The sequence below is a fragment of the Lissotriton helveticus genome, chromosome 7 (genome assembly GCF_964261635.1).
Source record: "Lissotriton helveticus chromosome 7, aLisHel1.1, whole genome shotgun sequence".
Lineage (NCBI taxonomy): Eukaryota > Metazoa > Chordata > Amphibia > Caudata > Salamandridae > Lissotriton > Lissotriton helveticus.
Genome location: NC_136068.1, coordinates 1,514,892,906 through 1,514,914,237, shown reverse-complemented (window position 1 = coordinate 1,514,914,237; position 21,332 = coordinate 1,514,892,906). Strand labels below are relative to the sequence as shown.

Sequence of the window (21,332 nt, the reverse complement as noted above, 5' to 3'; positions counted from 1 at the left end):
TGTCCCTTGATGTTGTAGGGGAACTGGTTCTATTGCCTGCTTTTGAAGCATTGAGAAAACGTCTTGTTTGAGGAGTGTCAGATGTTCAGTGGACATGGGACGCTGTTTAGGCGGTATGTTGGGGGGAGTTGCGGTAAGTTCCAGGCAGTAACTATACTGGATTATTTGTCTCATCTACTTGTCTGTTGTGATGGAGTTCCAGACAGGTAGGAACTGTGAAAGTCTTCCTCCGACCAGACTGGATTGGTCTGGAGGGAGCGGAGGGAAGTCATTGTTTGGTAGTGGGGAGGAAGAATTGTTGTTACCTCGGCCTCTCCCTATGTCATTATTCCCCCTGTACCCACCTCTGAAATATCCCCTAATGGGAGATATTTGTGTGGGGCTTTTGTAGGAGGAGGAAGCAGTGTCTGCGCTGATGTTTTTGGATGCGCCCCTATAAAAGGAGCCACGAAAGGAACCTTGTGTTGATAAAGACTGCAATGCTCCCATAGATTTTGCAGTGTCGGTGTCCTTTTTAATTTTTTCTAAAGCTGTGCCTACAGCTGGGCCAAACAGGTGTTCTTGGTCGAACGGCTGATTTAAGATGGTAGTTTGCACTTCTAGTTTAAACCAGAAATGCACAACCATGCATGTCTGAATAGTAGGACACTGGTGTTGACAGATCTAGATGCGGTGTCTGCTGCATGGAGGGCACATTTAATGGATGCATTTGTAATTAATTTGCCCTCCTGAACCAGATCATAGGCTTTGGTCTTTTATTTGTCAGGCAAATGCTGAATTAGGTCCTCAAGTTCATCGTCGTGAGCCCTATCATACCTGTCAAGCAGTGCTTTTGAATTAGCTATCCTCCAGTGATTAGCTGCTTGGGAGGCAACTCGCCTGAAGCGTCTAGCAGTTTATACTCTTTGTCTGGAGGTGAAGCATAACCGGAGGTTTGAGAATTGGAACGTTTCCTTGCATTGGACACTACCAAAGAATCTAGAGGGAGTTGTCCTTAATGTAGATGGGATCATTTGGGGCGGGTTTATATTTTTTTATCAATGCAGGGATTGAGAATTCTGGTCCTGACAGGGTCCTTGAAGCCTTGAAGATGTCTGGTGAGTGGTTAATGACTCCTTTGAGCATGGGCACTGTTTGTATTGTCCTTTGTGACTGGGCACAAGTATCTACCAAGAAGTCTTCCTCCATGGGGTCTGAATACATTTGTACTTTATGATTTGGGCAGCCCTATTATTAAGCTGACTAAACCCTAATGTCATTTGGTGGTGATGAGTGTGGAGAGATCTAGGAGAGTGTATGGGAGTCCTTTCAGGGGATAAAGGCTTATTAGGAAGAACAGGAGAAGAGGGTTGTAGAGGTGAAGTTTCAAAGTCTCTTTTTTCCACAGGCATCTCAGGAGAGTGTGAGGTGTCGAATTTCCTCTTGTTTGTGGGGAGACTGACAATATGGCCTGTTTTAGGGGTCACATGCAATGTTGAATATGCTACTTACCAGTATGCATCTGTTCTTGGCATGTAGGGCTGCTGACATTCATATCTATAGCATAGATCGCCGCCTAGTGTTGGGTCCGGATGATTGCACATTGTTGTCCTGGAAGAGTCTTCGAAGTATCACGAGATAGGTGGCTCCTCCCCTGGACTACAGTGCGTATGGGCATCGACTCCATCCCCAGATTGTTTTTAGCCATTGTGGCGAAGATGGAGTGTAACAGTGTGAGCGATGACCATGCTAAGAGTAAGTTTGAATTCTGCAGCCGCTACAGGCGCCGGGGAGGAGGGCGGGCGATATGAATGTCAGCAGCCCTACATGCCAAGAACAGATGCATACTGGTAAGTAGCATATTCAGTTCAAGGCATGTGGGCTGCTGAATTCATATCTATAGCATAGAATATATAGCAGTCCCTCCATTAACGGCAGCCGCCTGTGCCAGCTGCAGACGTTTGAAAAAGTGTCTTAAGAACAGCCTGCCCCACAGCTGCCTGCTGCTTGGAGTGCACATCTACACAGTAGTGTTTAGTAAATGTGTGTGGTGTAGACCATGTGGCTGCTCTACAGATGTCTTCCAAAGGGATATTACCAAGGAAAGCCATGGAGGCCCCCAACTTGCGGGTGGAGTGGGCTCTGAGGGGGACCGTTAAAGTGCGCTTAGCCTTGTGATAGCAAATTTTAATACACTTAACGATCCACCTGGCTATACCTGCTTTGGAAATGGGGTTGCCTTTGTGCTGGGCTGAAAAGGCAACAAAGAGTTGTTGTGTCTTCCTAAAATCCTTACATCAATGACGTCAAGAGTGTGGAGCATTCTTTCGGCTACAGTCTCTGGGTTTTGCAAGAACGCGGGCAGTTCAATGGTCTGATTGACATGGAACTGTGAAACCACCTTAGGAAGAAATTTAGGGTTAGTGCGCAGCACCACCCTGTTTGAGTGAATTTGTATGAATGGCTCTTGGACAGTGAGCGCTTGGAGCTCACTAACACGGCGCAGAGACGTAATGGCTATTAGAAAAGCCACTTTCCATGTTAAAAACTGAACCTCGCATGAATGCAGAGGCTCAAAAGGTGGGCCCATCAGCTTGGTGAGGACCACATTAAGGTTCCATACAGGAGCTGGCGGGGTCCTGGGAGGGATGACCCGTTTCAGTCCTTCTAGGAAGGCTTTAATGGCAGGCACTCTGAAAACGGAGAGATGCTGCCTGTTTTGGAGATAAGCTGCTATGGCGGATAAGTGTATCCGAATGGAAGCATATGCCAGCTTGCATTTGTAAAGATGTAACAAATAACAGATGATGTTGTGAGTGGATGCATCTAGCGGTTGATGTTGTGTTCTGTACAGTAAATGACGAACCGCTTCCATTTTGCTGCATAGCAAGCTCTGGTGGTGGGCTTTCTTGCCTCCCGTATGATATCCATGCAGTCGGGAGGCAAGTTAAGGTAGCCAAATTCTAAGACTTCAGGAGCCAGATCGCCAGGTTGAGCTGTTGCGGGTCTGGGTGCTGAATGTCGCCATGGCTCTCCGTCAAAAGTCTGGGCGTGAGGTGCAGCCTTTGATGCGGTACCACGGAGAGTTCTAGAAACGTGGTGTACCATGGTTGGCGTGCCCACGTTGGAGCAACCAGGATGAGTGTCATTAAGTGTTGCTTTAGCTTTCGTGCCACCAGCGGTATGAGAGGTGCTGGGGGAAAAGCGTACGCAAATCTGCCTGACCAGTTCATCCATATCGCATTGCCCTGCGACTGTGGGTGAGGGAACCTGGCGGCAAAGTGTTGGCATTTTGCGTTCTCCCTTGTGGCAAACAGGTCTATCTGTGGATGACCCCACTGCTGGAAGTACGGGTGGAGTACCGATGGATGTATCTCCCACTCGTGCATTTGGTGGCTGTACCTGCTGAGCAGATCCGCCATCTGATTGCCCTTGCCCGGGAGGTGTTCCGCCATGAGGAAGATGTTCCTCTGAAAGGCCCACTTCCACATGCCCTGAGCCAGATGAGACAACTGTGGAGAGTGTGTACCTCCCTGCTTCTGAATGTAGTACATGGCCGTCATGTTGTCCGTCCGGATCAACACGACTTTGTTGCACAGATGTACTTTGAATGCCTTCATTGCCATGAAGATTGCCATCAGCTCTAGGTGGTTGATGTGCATGTTCTTTTGCTGCGTAGTCCATAGTCCCTGCACTGTGTAGTGGAGTACATGAGCTCCCCAACCCTGGAGAGATGCGTCCGTTGTCAGGATAAGTTGTGGCACAGGCTCCTGGAACGGTCGGCCCTTGCAAAGGTTGTGTGGATTCCACCAATGCAGAGAGTTGTATGACCGACCGGTCACCAACACTAGGTCCTTTAACTGTCCGTGAGCCTGATTCCACTGACGAGCCAAGCACTCTTGAAGCGGACGCATATGTAGCCTCGCGTGCGGGACTATGAAGATGCAGGAGGCCATCATGCCTATCAACTGCATGAACACTCTTGCTGGAAGCAAGTGTTGCGGTCTGAACTTTTGGATGAGCGACTGAATGCTGTTGATCCTCACAGAATTTGGCTGAGCCGTGGCTGCCAGAGTATCTATCGTCGCGCCCAGATACTGCCGCACATGGGCAGGCTGAATGTGCGATTTGGGATAATTCAGTGAGAATCCCAGACTGTGAAGAAGGTGAATGGTGTGGGACATGTTGGCGGCGCACAGCTGGGCCGACTTCGCTTGGACAAGCCAGTCGTCCAGATAAGGGTAAACGTGAACGTTCTGCCTCCTGAGGTGCGCAGCCACTGTCGCCAGGCATTTTGTGAACACCCTGGGCGCTGTGGTCACTCCGAAAGGAAGGACCTTGAACTGATAATGCAGACCCTGAATCGTGAATCTGAGGTATTTTCTGTGTGATGGATGTAGTGGAATGTGAAAGTATGCATCCTTGAGATCCAACGTTGCGAGGAAGTCTCCCTGGTTGAGCAACGGAAGAACTTGCTGCAGCGTCAGCATGTGAAAGTGTTCTGAGAGAATATACTGGTTTAGGGGTCTGAGGTCCAGAATGGGTCTGAGGGACCCGTCCTTCTTCGGGATTAAGAAGTACAGGGAATACACTCCTGTGCCTTCTTCCTCCAATGGCACAAGCTTGATTGCCCCTTTTTGCAGCATGACAAGTACCTCCTGCTGCAATAAGTGCAAATGCTCTGTGGACATAGGACGGTGTTTTGGTGGCATGTTGGGTGGAGTGGACGTTAACTCTAGACAATAACCGAACTGGATAAGTTTCCTGACCCACCTGTCTGTGGTGATGGATGTCCAGACTGGCAGGAACTGCTGGAGTCTCCCCCCGACAGGTGTTGTGTGGTCGGGGGGCAGGGGCCGGGCGTCACTGCTTGGTGGTGGCAGAGGAACGGGAGTTGTTATTTCCACGGCCTCTGCCTTTGGCACTGTTGCCCCGATAGCCGCCTCTACTCTGCTTGATGTACGAGGACTGCGCCCCACTTTTAGTGTATTGCGTTTGCTGGGACATCTGGCCTCTGGAAACACATCTATTGCCTGAGCGACGAAAAGTACTGCCCCGAAACTGTTGGGACTGGAGAGCTCCCATGGACTTTGCAGTCTCCGTATCCTTCTTTATTTTTTCCAGTGTGGCATTCACCTCAGGACCAAACAACCTATCAGGGTTGACCGGCTGATTGAGGATGGTGGTTTGTATCTCCAGCTTGAAACCGGAGATTCTGAGCCATGCCTGACGTCTCAACATCACACTGGTGTTAATGGCCCTGGCCGCGGTGTCCGCCACGTCCAGTGCACATTTAATAGAAGCGTTGGAGATGAGCTTCCCCTCTTGAATGAGCATTTCCGCCGCCTCTTTATACTGATCGGGTAGATGTTGTAGCAGGGTCTCTAGTGTGTCATAGTGCGCCCTGTCATATCTGGCCAAGAGTGCCTGAGTGTTTGAGATACGCCAGATATAGGCTGCTTGAGCCGCCACCCTCTTCCCTTTAGATTCCTTGTCTGGGGAGGAGCATCACCAGTGGTTTGCGAATTCGCCCTCTTCCGGGCATTAGAAACGACCAGAGAGTCCAATGGCAACTGGCCCTTGATGTAGGTCGGGTCGCCAGGTGCCGGCTTATATTTTTTTTCAATTCTAGGGTTGACCACCCTGGCACGTGTGGGTTCTTTAAAGATGTCCGCAGCATGTTGGAGAACCCCTTTCAACATTGGGAGAGTTTTGACAGTTTTCTCTGCTGTGGAAAAGGTATCAAAAAGGAAGTCCACGTCAACAGGGTCAGCGTGCAGCTGGACGTCGTGGTTTGTAGCTGCCCTCTCAATGAGAGCATTAAATGCCACAGAATCCTCAGTAGGAGAGGTTTTGACATTGTACACCTGAGTGTCCGGGGCAGTTTGTGGATCCCCGGGGTCCCCTGCATCTGCCCAAGAGTCCTGGTGATCCTCAGGATCAGTGTTGGTAGGAAAGTTATACTGTTCGTCCACACATTCCCCAGCCTCCACATCTGAGTAAGTGGGTGAGGGTGTAGCAACTCTTGGAGTCTGTGGAGCAAGTGGCTCAACCAGAACGGGGGAATCCGTAGAAGGCTTCTTGCGCTTCAAAGGAATCGTGTAGGACTCCAAAGGCTACGTCGCCGTGTACTTTCTCTTGTAGAGGGTAAGTTTACCGGTGTCGGCGTCGATAAAGTGTTCTGACTGCTCCTCCACCAAGGGTTGTCGATGCTTCAAGTTCACAAGCTGCGTAGAAGGCTTCGACCCAGCATACCCGTGCACGGGCGCGTTGGTGACCGACCTAGGTGCGAAGGCTTTCGTTGCCACCTTAGGCGGTAACGTAAACAGGAGTGGCGTCGAAGACGTTGGCGTCTTGGCAGCCTGCTTCGGGGAGTAAAGCATCCTTCGGATCGACCGCGGAAGCCTTGTTCCTGATGCGTTGCAGTGAGTCCGACACCTGCTTCGTAAAGGAAGCGGACGGTTTCGTCGACCCGACAGACGTCCTCGGTCCACCAGCGTGTGAAGACTCGAGCGTCGATGTCTTGGTCTTCTCCGGCTGAGGTACAGGAGCAGCTTTCTTAGGTGCGCTGTGTCCTCCTTCCGCGCCGACGGCCTTTGGCGCTGACGACTTCGGGTCGGCGGCCTTGACTCCCGGGGTTCGGTGCCCCAGTCTTCGACTCGACGCCCTTGTTCGATTTTGGATCGACGCCCTTGACCGACTTTGGCTGGACGCCTTTGGTCGATTTCACCGGGTCGACAGCCTTCTTCGGCTTCAGCTGCCCCGACATAGCAGAAGACGAGGAGGCGGCCAGAGGGACAGACGTCTTCTGTTTCGTTGGCGTGTCATCACTTTCGGTTTCGTCGACACCGAGGGTTTCACTTTCGGTTTCGTTTTGACCACCGGCGGCTCCGCAGAAGTGTCCGTAGCCGGTCCCGTAGGCGAGGCCGTGGATTTGGGTGCAAGGTCTTGGGTAAGGCGGTGTGGCGATCCCGCGACCTGAGACTTAGTGATTGTTCGAACGGGGCATAGCTCTTCGCCTGAGCTATCTTCCATGGCCCCATAGGCCTCATTGTCGTCTCCTACCTCGTCGACGACTTCTTCTGCATCGAGCGCTTCGACGTCCGCGTCGTAGTCGTAGTCGATCTCCTCCGCAGGAGGTGAAATCTGCAGATCAACTTCTTGGTCGTCTGCTTCTTCTCTCTCGAAGATGTCCACCGGTGCCGGGGCCGACTGCTGGGCCTCCTGGCGCGCCACGCGCCGAAGTCGAATCGTTTTCTTCGATCGAAACTGGGAACAAGCCATACAGTTGGCTTCATCGTGGTCCGGCGACAGGCACTTGTTGCACACCGGGTGGACGTCGATGTGGGGATACTTCGATCCACACACGGGACATTTCTTGAACGGGCTCTGTTCCATGATGTGTCGTTGGAAGCCTTGTTGCGCCGACTGGGCCTCGAGCACCAAAGAGTCACGCGACTCCTCGGGACGTCCGACTCGGGAACCGAGCCGGAACAGAGTTGGGCACCGAGCGCAAAAACAATACCGACGGTATAGGAAAAGGCCTTCAGGCCTTAAGAAAAGTCTATATCGATTCCGAACTGGAGATAACGAATATACATCTGAACCCAATGGCGGAAAATAACAATCTGGGGATGGAGTCGATGCCCATGCGCACTGTAGTCCAGGGGAGGAGCCACCTATCTCGTGATACTTCGAAGACTCTTCCAGGACAACAATGTGCAATCATCCGGACCCAACACTAGGCGGCGATCTATGATATAGATATGAATTCAGCAGCCCACATGCCTCGAACATTTTCTTTCGGATCGATAGGATCTGGTTGAAAAAGTTGTTCCAGGATGGCGTCCCCGTTTGGTGTTGATATTTTCTTGTGGTCTAGAGCCTTAGAAGGGTTTTTTTGCTCCTTCGGCTTCGATGTCGTCTCGGTAATCATTTTCGGATCCGAAGGTTTACGGGGTTTGTTTGGATCCGAGACCTGGTGGTCGTTTGGTGCCGAAGAGCTCAATGCTGAGGCCTTTTTTGGGGTACCCGGACTAGGATGTATTCCCGATTTCGGTACTGACGGTGTTTTTTGGGCACCGATATGCGGCTTGCTCGGTCCCGAGCTGCCGGAAGGCTTCTCCTTTGTCTTCGGAGCCGGGCTGGAGGCGGGGCTTCTGAAGTTTTCTTTCGGTTTCGACTAAGGCCTTTGGGTGAAGTTTTGACTGGAGCCTTCTTTTTTTGGGTGGGGTAGGGTCAGGGGCAGTTGTACTCACTTGTTGACTTGTAGTGATGTGGTCATCTGAGTCTTCGTCATCAGCTTCGAATACGATGTCGAGCTCCTCTGAATTCTCTACCTCTGGGACCTCGTGGCCTTCATCGAAGATCTCTTCTGGCACCGGTACAGATCGTTGCACCATGACGTGTCATCGAGCCCGGCGATCACGTATAGTCTTCTTGGATCCAAAGGAGGTGCAAGGCCTGGCAATCTTCTCCTTGTGTTCTGGCGATAGAAAAAGGTTGCAGACCTTGTGATGGTCGCTGTGTGGAAGGAAAATGCTACTTACCAGTATGCATCTGTTCTTGGCATGTAGAGCTGTACTTCCATAAATGCTTTAATTGCAGGTACTCTAAAAAGAGACAGATGTTGTCTGTTTTGTAAATATGCTGCAATTGCTGCAAGGTGCAGGCGTATGGATGAATATGCCAGGTTGCATCTTTGTAAATGTAAAAGGTAGCAAATGATATTCTGGATAGAAGCATCCAGGGGATCAATTTGGTTATTGTTGCAATAAATGGCAAATCTCTTCCATTTAGCAGCATAACAAGCTCTGGTAGTAGGTCTCCTGGCCTCTTTAATGATGTTCATACAGTCTGGTGGTAGGTTAAGATAACCAAACTCTAAGACTTCAGGAGCCAGATCGCCAGATTCAGTTGATTTGGGTCTGGATGTCTGATGTCTCTATGGTTCTGTGTTAGCAGGGATGGTGCTAGTCATAACTCTTGGTGTGGACCTAGAGAGAGTTCTAGCAGTGTGGTGAACCACGGTTGGTGTGCCCATGTGGGAGCTACCAGGATTAATTTAAGAGACTGTTGTCTGAGCTTGCTTACTACTAATGGTATTAGTGGTAGTGGCAGAAAAGCGTACGCAAATCTGCCTGACCAGTTCATCCATATCAAATTGCCCTTGGACAGCGGGTGCGGAAACCTGGCGGCGAAGGTTGGGCATTTTGCGTTTTTGTGGGTGGCGAACAGATCTATGTCTGGATGACCCCACTTGTGGAAAACTGGTTGAAGAACTTGCGGATGTAGTTCCCATTCGTGAATTTGTTGTATCTGCCGACTCAACAGTTCTGCTATCTGATTGTGAACTCCTGGAAGGTGCTATAATGCATAGATAAATAGAAAACCTGGATTTCTTTTCGATAGATGTGATTAAATGCCTAGATAAGTCCACTTGTCAGAAGGTATGATACGGATCCCAGAAAAGCCCATATGTTTCATAGGAAACACCCACAAAAATACCGTCATTTAAAGGCTACTTGGCTAAGTCTAGAGTGGTCCTACTGCGGTGGTGAAAACAGTATAGTATAAAATTTCACAGGGTATCTGTCTTAAGAGAGTTACTACAGCCAGATGTCCTCATAAAACGTACTTTAGAACCAAAAACAGAGTAAGAGAACACAAACTCATGACAAAAATATAAAAAATGGAAATGATGATCATTTAAATAAAAAACAAAAAACAAATTTGAATGCATGTTTTAAATGTACATACCATTCTCTTCCAATATCACCTGGCAACTGGGGATGTCTGAAGAAACGGGGAACACCAGCATTTGGACACCGAGCCCACGGGTTTTCACTACATCTGGAATTGTCAGCAGCAGTTGTTTTACAGAAGAGTATCCATCAAGAGGGAGAATGTGATTAAACATAAACCTATACATTTTCTGAAATTGAAAGATGGACATCCCATCTGGATATTGAGTTAAGACTTGAAAAATGTTCCTCTTCAATTCCTCAACACAAGTTGGTGCTTGCTGTGGTGCATCAGAGGAGAGCCCAGGTGTTTCGCTGTAGGTCTGGTCATCTTGGCTGCCCATTGACAAGTGGTGGAGGTTAGAAGTTGGCACTGGAAGTTGTGGGCATGAATGGTTTCCACTTCCGGCACCTAAAGATGTTATTAGCTGCTCGTTGGAGAATGAAGTTGTTGCTGTGAAGTTGGCTGAAATAGAATTACTGGATAGACCCACCTCGTTTTTGCCTTTAACAATACTTGAATATGCAAATGGTGCTATATGTGTTTTAAAGTTTTGGTGAGTAATGGATGCACCTTGCATTCGCATGCATTTATTGGAGGATAACTCGTCTGAAGTATTCATTTTTGTGTGCGCTTGTTGCAGTGGTGGAAATTCGTTTGATAAGAGTTCGGGGAAGGGTATGTTCTTCAAAGTTTCATTGTCTAATGGTTGGTTCAATTGGTTACTTGTGTGCTCGGTCCACCCTGTAGCAGTTGCCACTGGATGCTCTGGTCCACAGGTGTTTTCATAGTCACTGGGGTATGTAGGCTTGCTGAGGTTCCTTGCAGAGTTATGCATAATGGCCTTTGAGCTAAAAAGGTTATGTTCTGTTTCGTTTTGCGGTTTGTGTTTAAGCTGATTTGAAGTGGACATGGTTGCATCAATATAATGGCTTAGCGGCTCACCTACAGGCTGGGATTCCGAATCTTCTGTTAAAGGAATTAAAAAAAGGTAAATCAATGACAGGAAAATACATTTCAATGTTATAATAAGTGATAGTTATTCATTAAATTTAGACAAATGTTTCTTCTGTAAGCTCAAGTTCCAAAGTTCTACATCTGAAAGGTTTACTACTATTCTTTGATATAAGATGTCATAATCTGTTATCAACATTTTGTGTTTTCACTTCTGAGTAATCAAGTGCTACCTTAAGAGCATACGATCAACCTCGCAAAAATGAATGGCAACAACGTTTTTCTGTGATTTAATGTGGCATTGAGGGATGCAATGTAATCTAGTGTTTGAATAGTAAAGCTTTAGCTTCATGTCGCGGTTTTGAGCCCTCTGACCTCACGATTAGGGTTATCCTAGACAGACACCAACGAGTGGCACAGTCTTTCAGTCTTTGCCAATTCTTGTGGGTTGGTTCTGATCTATTAGGTTGGCGCACTCCGGACTCTGTGTCACTGCCGACCTATCTCTCTGTGTTCATTTCTCCCTTCTCCTCTGACAGTGTGATCCTGTCTGAGCACCAACACTTTCTTGAATCCAGAGGCAATGTGCAACCGAGCCCCATGAAATGGTGTCTAATGGGTAAGCACATTCGCAATGAACGGCTGTTTGTGGTGAGGTAGGTCGTGCAAATTTCCACCATACAACTACTTCTCTTTTCTTGTAAGCATGCCTATGTTTCCATGTACAACTCTCCGTACTGGTGAGTTCGACAAAGGTTTCCCAATCCAAGTGCCCTTGTTTGTGTCCTTCTGATCCAGAGTAGGTGTCTCTTTGTGGTGATGTGTATATGCAGTCCCAGTCCCCAAAGCGAAAGCCCCATTTTCCCCTTATGTCTGCATTACTGTCTCAATATCCACATAGAAGTGTCTTCCTGTCCTAGCGTACGATTTTTTGTTTCCTTGGTAATTGTCTTCCTGTCTTAAGTCATCAGTGATGGAAACAGATAAAGTTAAAAAATTATTGTTTCAAAAATAGTTTGATGGTGTTTTACAAAGGGACTAATACAAAAATGCATGGACACATGTTTGCAGCCTAATCATTATAGACTAACGAGTCTGGAAAAAATAAGGCTGTACGAAGCTAAAAAAGGTTGCATGAGCCGAAAACGGTGCTACAGATGTTTTTGTGAATATTACTAGGGTCCTCACCAATACTACTGGTTCTGTTGTGTCATTTAGTAGTTTACCAGCCTTTATGGTGTAAAGCTGTTTTTCTCTTGGGCCTGTCATTATACCCACAGAAGCTCACACTCTTCCAATCTCTGCCTACTCTGACAAAGTGCACTATTGAAATAGGGCAACCTGCAAATGATATCACCAAGCGACACCCAGGAAATCCTATTGTTGGTGATTATGACACATATTCAGACAAAAACACTCACACCAAAGTTTTCAGCTAAACATATCTCTAATTTAACTATCCCAGCAACCAATCAAAGCTTGACAAAAAACATAAGCTGCTGGTCTTTTTTGTGACAGCGGAAGGCCATATTACCTGCACACATCTTTCTGTGCAACTGTCACTGATCGTTAGAAAATGAGTCTAGTTTATTTCACAATATTTTTTAATGCTTCCGTTCATCGCTATTCCCCGCTGAATTTTGCTGCCAAGCAACTTCTCAGTTTAATGACGTATTTGATTGTATTCTTAGATTGTCCTTCGAATGATCGAAGCTACACAATGGGCAGTTGTAAGTAAAAACAAGCATTTGCAATGCAATAGGTCTCGCATTAGGAAAGTTTGTGCTATTGGTATTGTAAATGACACATTTTTTATTTATGTTTTGTTTTTGAAAATAGCGAAATTAATAGCTTTGTCATTTACAATGCCAATAGTTATAACTTTCGCAAATGTGACACCTATAGCATTTGTAATGCAATATGTGTTGTATTTACGTGACTTACACGTATTGATATTGCAAATAACAATGCCTTTTAATTTTTTTTCAATAATTAATACTTAAATGAAAGTTATTGTAATTTATAGTGAACTTTGCCCTGAGGGCCTGTAACGGGCGCACCCCATCCAATACCCCTTCAGATTTGTGGCTTCTGACCCAGATGACATCATAGGATATAATTGTCATAGCATCATTGCGGCCAGCCTTAACCTCACTTAACCCAGTGTCATTTACAGCATCGTGACAAGCAGTTTCAAAACACTGGACAGTCTTCAGTGGGTTGCTGGTTATGCTCATCCCATCGCATACAGTTTTTACCTAATGGGCTACAATCAAGCGATTTCCTAAAAGAAACAAGGGGGCTTCATTAAATAAGTATACTATCGGGGTTCAAAAAAAGTAGTAGCCACCTCTTTGACTAATTGGGGAAGGTACTCTGTAGGTTACATATCTTTTTTGCTTCCTGAGATCATGCTATGTAATGCAACCTTTATCTCTTGTGTATATGTAAAGCGCTCTGATACCCACGGGTCAAGCTAGCGCTATATAAAACTTTTAAAATAAAAATAACAATTCCCAGCATCTCCAAACCCCATAACAGCATTTCTCGCTCCTCCAGTATGACAAGCCCCCTCCTGCGTTCACTTGTCCCAAATGATGGTCTGCAGCTCTCGGATCTAGTCGTTGATGGGCAGCACCTTGAGCTGGGGCCCGATCAGCTGTGCCAGGAGCTGCTCCTCCTGCTCCTGCTGGGCGGCGCTGCTCCCATTGTCCTCGCTCTCGTCGCTGCTGGCGGGGAATGACCGGTGCTGCCGCCTGCATCCCGGACGTCGTTCTCTACCGACTCCGCAAACCGCAGCTGCTTGTGGGCAGCGGGTTCGTGGGCCCGGAGGCTGGCTGCTGGTTCTGGCAGGGCATGGTCACGGCGGGGGCGGGGCTGCTGACAGAACAGCGCGGTGGATCCGCGGCCATGCGCCGGGCCGCCGGTGTTAGTACGGAGAGCAGCGGCGTGTCTAGCAGCATAGACATCGAGGACGGACACGCCAGGGTGCCCAGAACCAGCTCTGAGCGAACGTGGCGGCGATCTTTGAAAGGAGGGTTTCACGTTTCTGTTGAAACAGAACTATTCTTGAGCGGCCATCTTGGTGTGAGCGATTGACTGTTCAGTACATTGCAGTAATGTATACTTTAGTGCTGTTTGTGTATTTCAAATGTTCCAACGCTATGAGAAATGTATGCACTATATAACTAAAGATATCTGGATATACACGGAAGACTTTATCCTACCCACTTTCAAAATATAGTGGGGACGTTGTATGCAATTTAGCAATGCATGCTAATTTAGTCGGGGGTAATAAAGCATTACAACAGTCATAAAACGAGCATTGTGTAGCAAAAGACATCAGTCGGAAGGAATGTGGTTCTGGCTGGCTGACAGATAGCAAACGAGACCTGGTAGGGCGGGGGCTGCCCGCGCATGCGCGGCATTTCTCACTTTCATTCTGAAGAGCCCCGGTTAGAAATGCCGCGCATGCGCGGGCAGCCCCCGCCTTACCAGGTCCGGCAGTTGAAGTCCCGTCGTGAAGAACATCGGAAAGGGGCTCCCATGCCTAAGGGGAGACGAGCCCGGTGAGTGGGAGTGGGGGTGAGGGTGAGGGTGGGGTTGTACGCGCGTGTGTCTGTGTGTGTTCGCGTGTGTCTGTTCGAGTGTGTCTGTGCGTGCGTCTGTCTGTGTGTGCGTCTGTCTGTGTGCGCGTGTGTCTGTTTAAGGGGGGGTGCGTGTGTGTATGCAGTGTGTGTGTGCCTGTGTATGCGTGCCTGTGTATGCGTGTGGCTGTGTATGTGCGCATGCGTGAGTGTGGCTGTGTGAGTGTGTTTGCGCATGGGAATATGAGGCACGAGAGGGGCACGGCGCCGTGCGCGCCCACAAGGTTAAATCTGCGCTCGTGCCCCTCTCGTGTCCACATTCCCAAATACGGCTGACAATAGGTCTAGAAGCAGACAGCAATCAATGCTTTGCATTGAATGCAGGTCTGCTCGACCTAAAAAACAATTCCAACCTCCAGTTATTTCTTAAAATGGCAATCTCAACTACATTTTTAAACCACGCCTTTGCAACCTCCAAATACCTCAGGGTATTCACTTGCCTAGATGGTTGTTTTTACAAGGATGAGAATATATTACCTTTGAAGTTTGTATGCCACATGTCCTTTCTTTATCAGGTATCTACATTCAAGCACGAGTCGCTCCCACCATGCAAAAAAAGTTATCATAGGAACAAAGGGGCACCCAAATTTTCCTCCTGCAGTCACATACTTTTTTATGGAAGACAATTGTGTGGCCAAGTGGGAAATTTCTACAGGAATCCATAGTTCTCTCTGGGATAAATTATTCTTGTTGGAGCTCCCAAATATGTGCCTGTTCTCGTGAAAGCTCTGCTGAATTTAGCTGCTAGATTGGCAGCTGGCTTTAAAAGGTTTGGCCACAAATCTCCAGTTCTGATGGGTCTTCAAGGGCTAGTTTTGGAGGCAAGAATCAGGTTCAGGTTCACATGGTAGACTCTCAAAGCCCTTAAACGTCAACTATCGTCACCCTTCAATGACCATTTCAAAATGAACTAACAGGCAGGAGAGACAGATTTATCGACTCAATACAAAATATTTCAGATCCAACTCAGAGGCTGTTGGACATTGCCCTTCTTAAGGAGATTTCGCTAAAACTTTTTCCTTTTTGTTCTTCTGGTTTTTCTTAATAATCATTTCGTGACCCTAGGACTTTGGGCACTTTCTCACTTGTACTGCAGCATGAAGGTGCGCTTGCCCTTCCTACACATGCCAGGATATGGAGCGTATTAGATTGGTTTAGGTGTTGTACCTGTGAGTGTCCTGTAAAAAGGCACACCACATACCCAGGATAGGTACTGCACTGGCTAGTAGTGGGATGCAGCACTGATTGTGCCACTCACCGGAATAGCCTGTCTCATGATCAGGTTGGCCTTTCTTACTCAGTAGCCAGCCTTGAAGGAACCTTTCACTACCACCAGAGCGGCCCTAGGGTAAATCCTAAGGAGTGAAGCTCAAGGTAGGTGAATGGGCGAGACTAGATGCACCTGCATGTTCTCTGCCCGAGTAGGGAAGAACCCCGATGTGGGTAATCCTTACCTAGGGGGTTTGCTACACCCATAGGACACCTTCCGGGTGTGGCTGATTCTCTTAGTGTGGCCTTAGGGTCTGCAGCACTTTCCTACTGTAAATTTAGTGTGAAAGTGAGTGCGCCCTTCCTACACATGTTTAGAAGTGGTGAATACCTGCGGGTCCTAAACCTAGGTCAGGTGTGCCATTGCAGGTTTGTGTGTGCGAACGCGCACCTATGGTGGTTGTAAACCGTTGTCCAGGGCAGACAGTTGTGCGCACTTGCACCTATGAGGTTGCTATTGCAGGCTGGTCTGCACACTTGCAGAAATGATGTGCTTGAACATGTGTACAGCCTGCTATTGCAGGCAGGTCTGCGTACTTGTACTATTAATGTTTAAAAACATAGGTCAGGCCTGCCATTGCATACCTGTGTATGCGCACTTGCACCTATGGTGTTTTTAAACCAGTGTCAAGCCTGAAATTCCAAGTCGGTGTGCGCACTTGCACCTAGGATGTTTTAAAACATGTGGCCTGCTTGCCATTGCCGGCCGGTGGGAGCACTGGCACCTGTGGTGTTCCTAAACATGTGGCCAGCCTGCCATTGCAGGTATGTGTGAATATAATTGCGCTTTGGCTCAGTCTGGCCTTTTTAAATCACTAGCCATCCCGAGTGGATCTTTCACTACCACTAGAGCATCCCGAGGGTATGTCTTAAGGGGTGAGCGAGTGGTAGGTGAAAGGCAGGGCATGTACACACGTTTCCTGCCCAGGTAGTGAGAAGTACCCATTTGTGTTTACACTACCTTTGAGGTTTGCTCTTCCCATAGTCTAACATAGGGGAATGGTTTAAATTTCCTCAGGTTGCAATAGAGGATTGCAGTGGAGCAGTGTCAATGTTTCCTATCATTTGATTAGCAGTGACGAACCCTTTCCTGTGGTAAAGGTTGTTTTGCAATGATTAGCGTAGAAATGATACTCCTAGAAAGTGGGCATTTCTCTACTCTAAAATGGTTTGTGTGCCTTTGTACTTGGCTCCAGTCCACATAGGAGGCTGGGGGAGCTCATCTGGGCATTCCCCAGTGACAGCTATACAACATTAAGCATGTAACTGAAACAACAGACCTCTGCCATTGCGGACCTAGCTGGAAAGATTGGAGAAGAGGTTTTCACACTTGGCCTCTGGAGCCAGATCATGGCCCCAACTAAAGATTAAGTTCTGCATTCCATGGCATCATATCAGACAGGACTGAAATTTGGGGGAGACTTCTGTGGTTTAAAGGGAGACAATTTGAACTACCCTCAGCTTCAAATGCACACTACAGTATAACTACTGATGCCATACTTTAGCAGGGCAGAGATACACTTATGGGGACATGGAGGGGAGGACCTGGAACTGCACAGTACACACTGCTAGAGGAATCGGTTGTGCACAAGGAGGGTTACTGTCATTGAAAGGGACTGCATGCCCTTCCTGAATAGTGGCTAGCCTAAGCTGACTAAATGCTGCTAGTGGCACCCTGACGTTAATCAATCAAAGGGTTTGTGTAAAGTGCAGCTCGTCACCGGGGTGGGGGTCTTCAGGCGCTAATAGTGTGCTCTCCAATGGCTTGCTCCCTGTTCTTTCGGAGGTCTTCGAGACATCAAAGATCTCCTACAAGGGGCCCACACCGTCTACTTGTGACACCTGGAGAGTGATGCCCTCTTAAGTGCCCACATTGTCTGCTGGTCCCTAACTGGTAGCGCAGCATGAGCATGAAATTAAGGATTGTGCCTGGAGACCGGATTTCCTGGTTCGGAGCCCCATAAATCATGCCCGCATCTAAGGCGTGTGGTCCCTGCCTCGTAGAGACCTCAGAATGCAAAATCGTCTTGTTGGTGGTGAGCTGATTCACCAGTGGCGGGATCCAGCGAGGCCCTCTTCATCGATCGTGCTGCAACCCTCTAGTGTGTCACGCTGACTGAATGCTCATTGCGACCGGGGTCCAATTCGCAGGTTGCTACCCTCGGAGGTGGGAGCGTAACCCTAGTAGTGCCTCATTGTACCTCGTGAGGCATTGCTGAAATTGCACCTGTTTGTGTGACCGGAATCGTCTGGTGCAACCCATATCATAGGGGCACCAGACATTGTGCCTCATTTCTAGGGAGGTACAGAATTTACAACTCTTCGTTGTGTGTGGCCAAAATGGTCTGGTGTGACACGTATCATGGCACACCAGATGTTGTGCCCAAATTGCCTGGGTGAGAATGTGATCGACGTGTACCTGACAGGGTGCCTCCTTCTTCCGAGAGGCATCCCTGCTTCTTTCTCCATTCATCAATTGTTCCCTTTTTGTCCCTCAGCACAGCAGGTGAACTGCCCTCTCCTCACCCGGCTTCGTGTTGCAAGGTAGCATTGCCGGATTGGGCCTGGGTGGTGGGAGAGATTGACTGGGCTGGAGGAACGCTTCTGAGAATGATCAGAAGCGAGTAATTCGGAAGTGGGTCAAGTTCTGCGTAACCCTCCGGCGCTTCGCAGAACTGGGCTGGTGCCTCAAGGCCCTCAGCCTGCTTCTGCTACGCATCCTGTGGGTGAACTTCCTGAGTGGTGCCCATCCCCCATTTGACGGTGGCCTCCTAATTAGTCCTGCAACCTACCCCCACCTGCTTCACTAAGACACTAAGTGTGACTTCGGCCGCATCTGGCCTAATGCCCTGGGGTGAAGGATGTATCATCTCCAATCAGTGGGTGTAGGACAGTCAGGATGAGTTGGAGGGTGGGGAGAGGCTTGGGGCCACGGGATCTGTAGTGTGTTATCAACTGACCTGCTGGGTATCAGTGCACACCATTAGTGTGCTGACTGTGTATGTGTGCGAGTGTGTTCTGTACAGATGTGTGCTAGTGCGTTCTGTACAGACCTGCCTGATATCCGTTGCTCCGCATATCGGTGCGGAGTGTGTGTGTGTGTGGGAGTGACAGTCTGCAACCCCCTGTTATTCAGAACAGTGGCCGGCGGTGTTGCCTTAGTTTTACCTGTGACGTCTCGGCCCACACTGTAGCTAAAAAGTGGCATCTTTCCTTGTATGCACATATTTCTGATATAGTTGTGAGCCAGGGTGAACCCTTTGCCTGTGTGGTATTGAATTATAAGAATTGCTAGGATGGACCTGGGGTTGACAACTTGTTGCACCGCATAAGGGTGCTGGGGGTGGGGGAGGGCTGTAGATTAGGATCTTTCCCAAGTGTGCATATTACTGATGTAATTTTAACATGGTTGGGCCTAGTACTGCTAGTAATAATTCCAAGTGTGATTTATGGCCAGAAATACATGATGTTCAGGTTGTGTTGATTTTCGTGTGTGTTGAGTACATACGTTATTTACATACACCACGTGTGAAGTCGCTTTTGTGACGCTCAGTTTATTTGTCGTGAGTGAGTGCTGTGCCAATGCTTTACACATTGCCTCTGTGGTAAGCCTGACTGCTCAGTGCCAAGCTACCCAAGGGTTAGTGCAGGCTATACAGTGTGTGTAATCTTCACCCCATTATGGGAGTGGTACGTTCTGCCTAGCTAGGGCATCGCGACAGCCAACCAGAAAGTGCCAGTTCCAAAAGAGGCATTTACATTTATTTCAGAAGCTGACTCATCTTTGTAAAAGTGTCCAAGTGAAGAAATGAAGAACCAAAATGCATTGTACATTTTAGAAAGAAAAAGAAAATTCAACTATTTGGTATTCACTTGAAAGTATAACCACCATCTTTCCACTTTCTACAGATGGACACTTCTCCGTCTACAAACCGGACTCCTCCTTTATGTCCTCTCTCTCTCTCACACATTTTCTCCCTGAGTAGCCTTCAGCACTGCGTTTGCCACTTCCTCCTCTCTAGCTCTGTACACACACCATAAAGAAACATGCATACATACTAACGTTCTCTTGTTTGTAAAGTGGGCTGACACCCTCTTGGGTGCAATAGAGTTATATTAAAAATATTAAATAAAATAATCAATGACAGCCCACAGCAATCATCACATCAGTGTTTTGCCAGTAACTTTAACAGTTATTAACCAGTATTTCACAAGCCAAAAATCATAAGCCATGTTCTTATAGTCATGGTGCAGGGTTTCAAACATAACACCTTTAAGTCTGTGTTGATATCCCTTAATAAAGGCTGCATGATGTATTAACAATTACAGCAATATGTAATTCTATTGCACATTGCAGAAAGTTTTGTTCCTTTTAACTTTTCCTTTCTATAACACTAATGGATAAATAATGCTAGACCCCACTTTAACCGCATGTAGATTTTAGGATATTTTAAGTAGAGATTTTCCTTTCGTTGCAGAGAAACATACCTAACTCCTCATCCATCCTTTCGGTAGAAGGTGCACGTGAAGAGACTGGAAACACCCAGTGCTGAATCCCACGGTCTTCCATTCTGAGCACCTCCTTCATCTCCTCCAGCATCTGTTTGACAGACATGTAGCCGTTTAATGGAAGCATATGATGGAACATGCGCCTGTAAGTGTTCTGAAACTGAAAAAGTGACATTCCTTCTGGATGTGCCTCAAGCAAAAAGAGAATGTTGTTCCTCAACTCCTCTGAATTCTTCCCCGATGTCAACAAGTCATCAGTTTCCAATGGGCTAGAACACTGAGATCCAATTTGAGTTTTCTCTGAAAGAGGAGGAAAATCGGAAATTGGTGGGGCAAAGTTTTGCGCAGAATGCTGGCTGTTGCTAGCATCTATGTAGTGTATGCTGGTGGAATAAGACGCTGGGGAATTATTTAATGGAGGCCTATTCACAGTAGCCTCTGATATGTTGTGCGAGACCACACTTGAATATGAGAGTGCTGCTGTTCGCAGTCTGGATACTTGTGGGGTGTAAGATTTCTCTTGGTGTTGAACGTTATCGTGATCTGCAGTTTTTTTATTCAAATAAGGCTTTTGCACTTGAAATGGATATTTGATCGAACTTTCTTTTGAGGCTTGAGATTTTGTGGGGAATGAATTTCTCCTGGCTAGATTATTTTTGTCTTTTCTTTGCACTTGATTAGTTGAAGTTGAATGCTTTGTGAATGGTTGCTTAGGCTTATTGTGATTATGAATGTTGTTTTGGGGAAGAATTGAGCCAGGAATTGTTGATGAGTCGCATGGCAACGGTCTTGGCATAAGGGGCATGCTTTGAGGTTTAGGTTTTGTAGATGCTGACTGACTTCTGGATGGAACAGTCCCCCTTTTCTCATTGTTTAATTTCTTGCACCCATCAGCACGTTTGGAATCTAATGGAAGGAAGGAAAACCCACTGAGTATATTTTTATTAGCAAAGGAAAAAACATAAAGGTTACAAGAAGTGTTAGAAGGAAATGGTAAACATATTCGGTTAAAGAACAAAACATGTGGACCAACAATAGTGCTAAGGAATGAAAATCACCATGAAAACAAGCTTTGAATTTCTGGGACGAAGCATGCCATACTTAGTGTTAGATTTTGAGCTCATGAAATAATTATGATCTATGAACCTTCTGATTTGTTGTATGGTCAGTTAAGTGGGTTGATAATAGGATAAGTCTACTAATGTGGATTTCACACATTTGAAAACATAA

General features: G+C 47.4%; 1 protein-coding gene across 1 annotated transcript in view; it reads right to left on the bottom strand.

Annotated features, from left to right (window-relative positions):
* Window positions 1–21,332, bottom strand: part of LOC144770439 (uncharacterized) — a 226,810-nt gene that overhangs the window by 56,643 nt on the left and 148,835 nt on the right. Inside the window, exons 10-11 of the mRNA XM_078654957.1 lie at window positions 20,082–21,008; window positions 9,739–10,692 (exon numbers count right to left, since the gene is read on the bottom strand). Of these exons, the coding sequence (XP_078511083.1) occupies window positions 9,739–10,692; window positions 20,082–21,008 (1,881 nt within the window). The remainder of the gene's footprint in view (window positions 1–9,738; window positions 10,693–20,081; window positions 21,009–21,332) is intronic.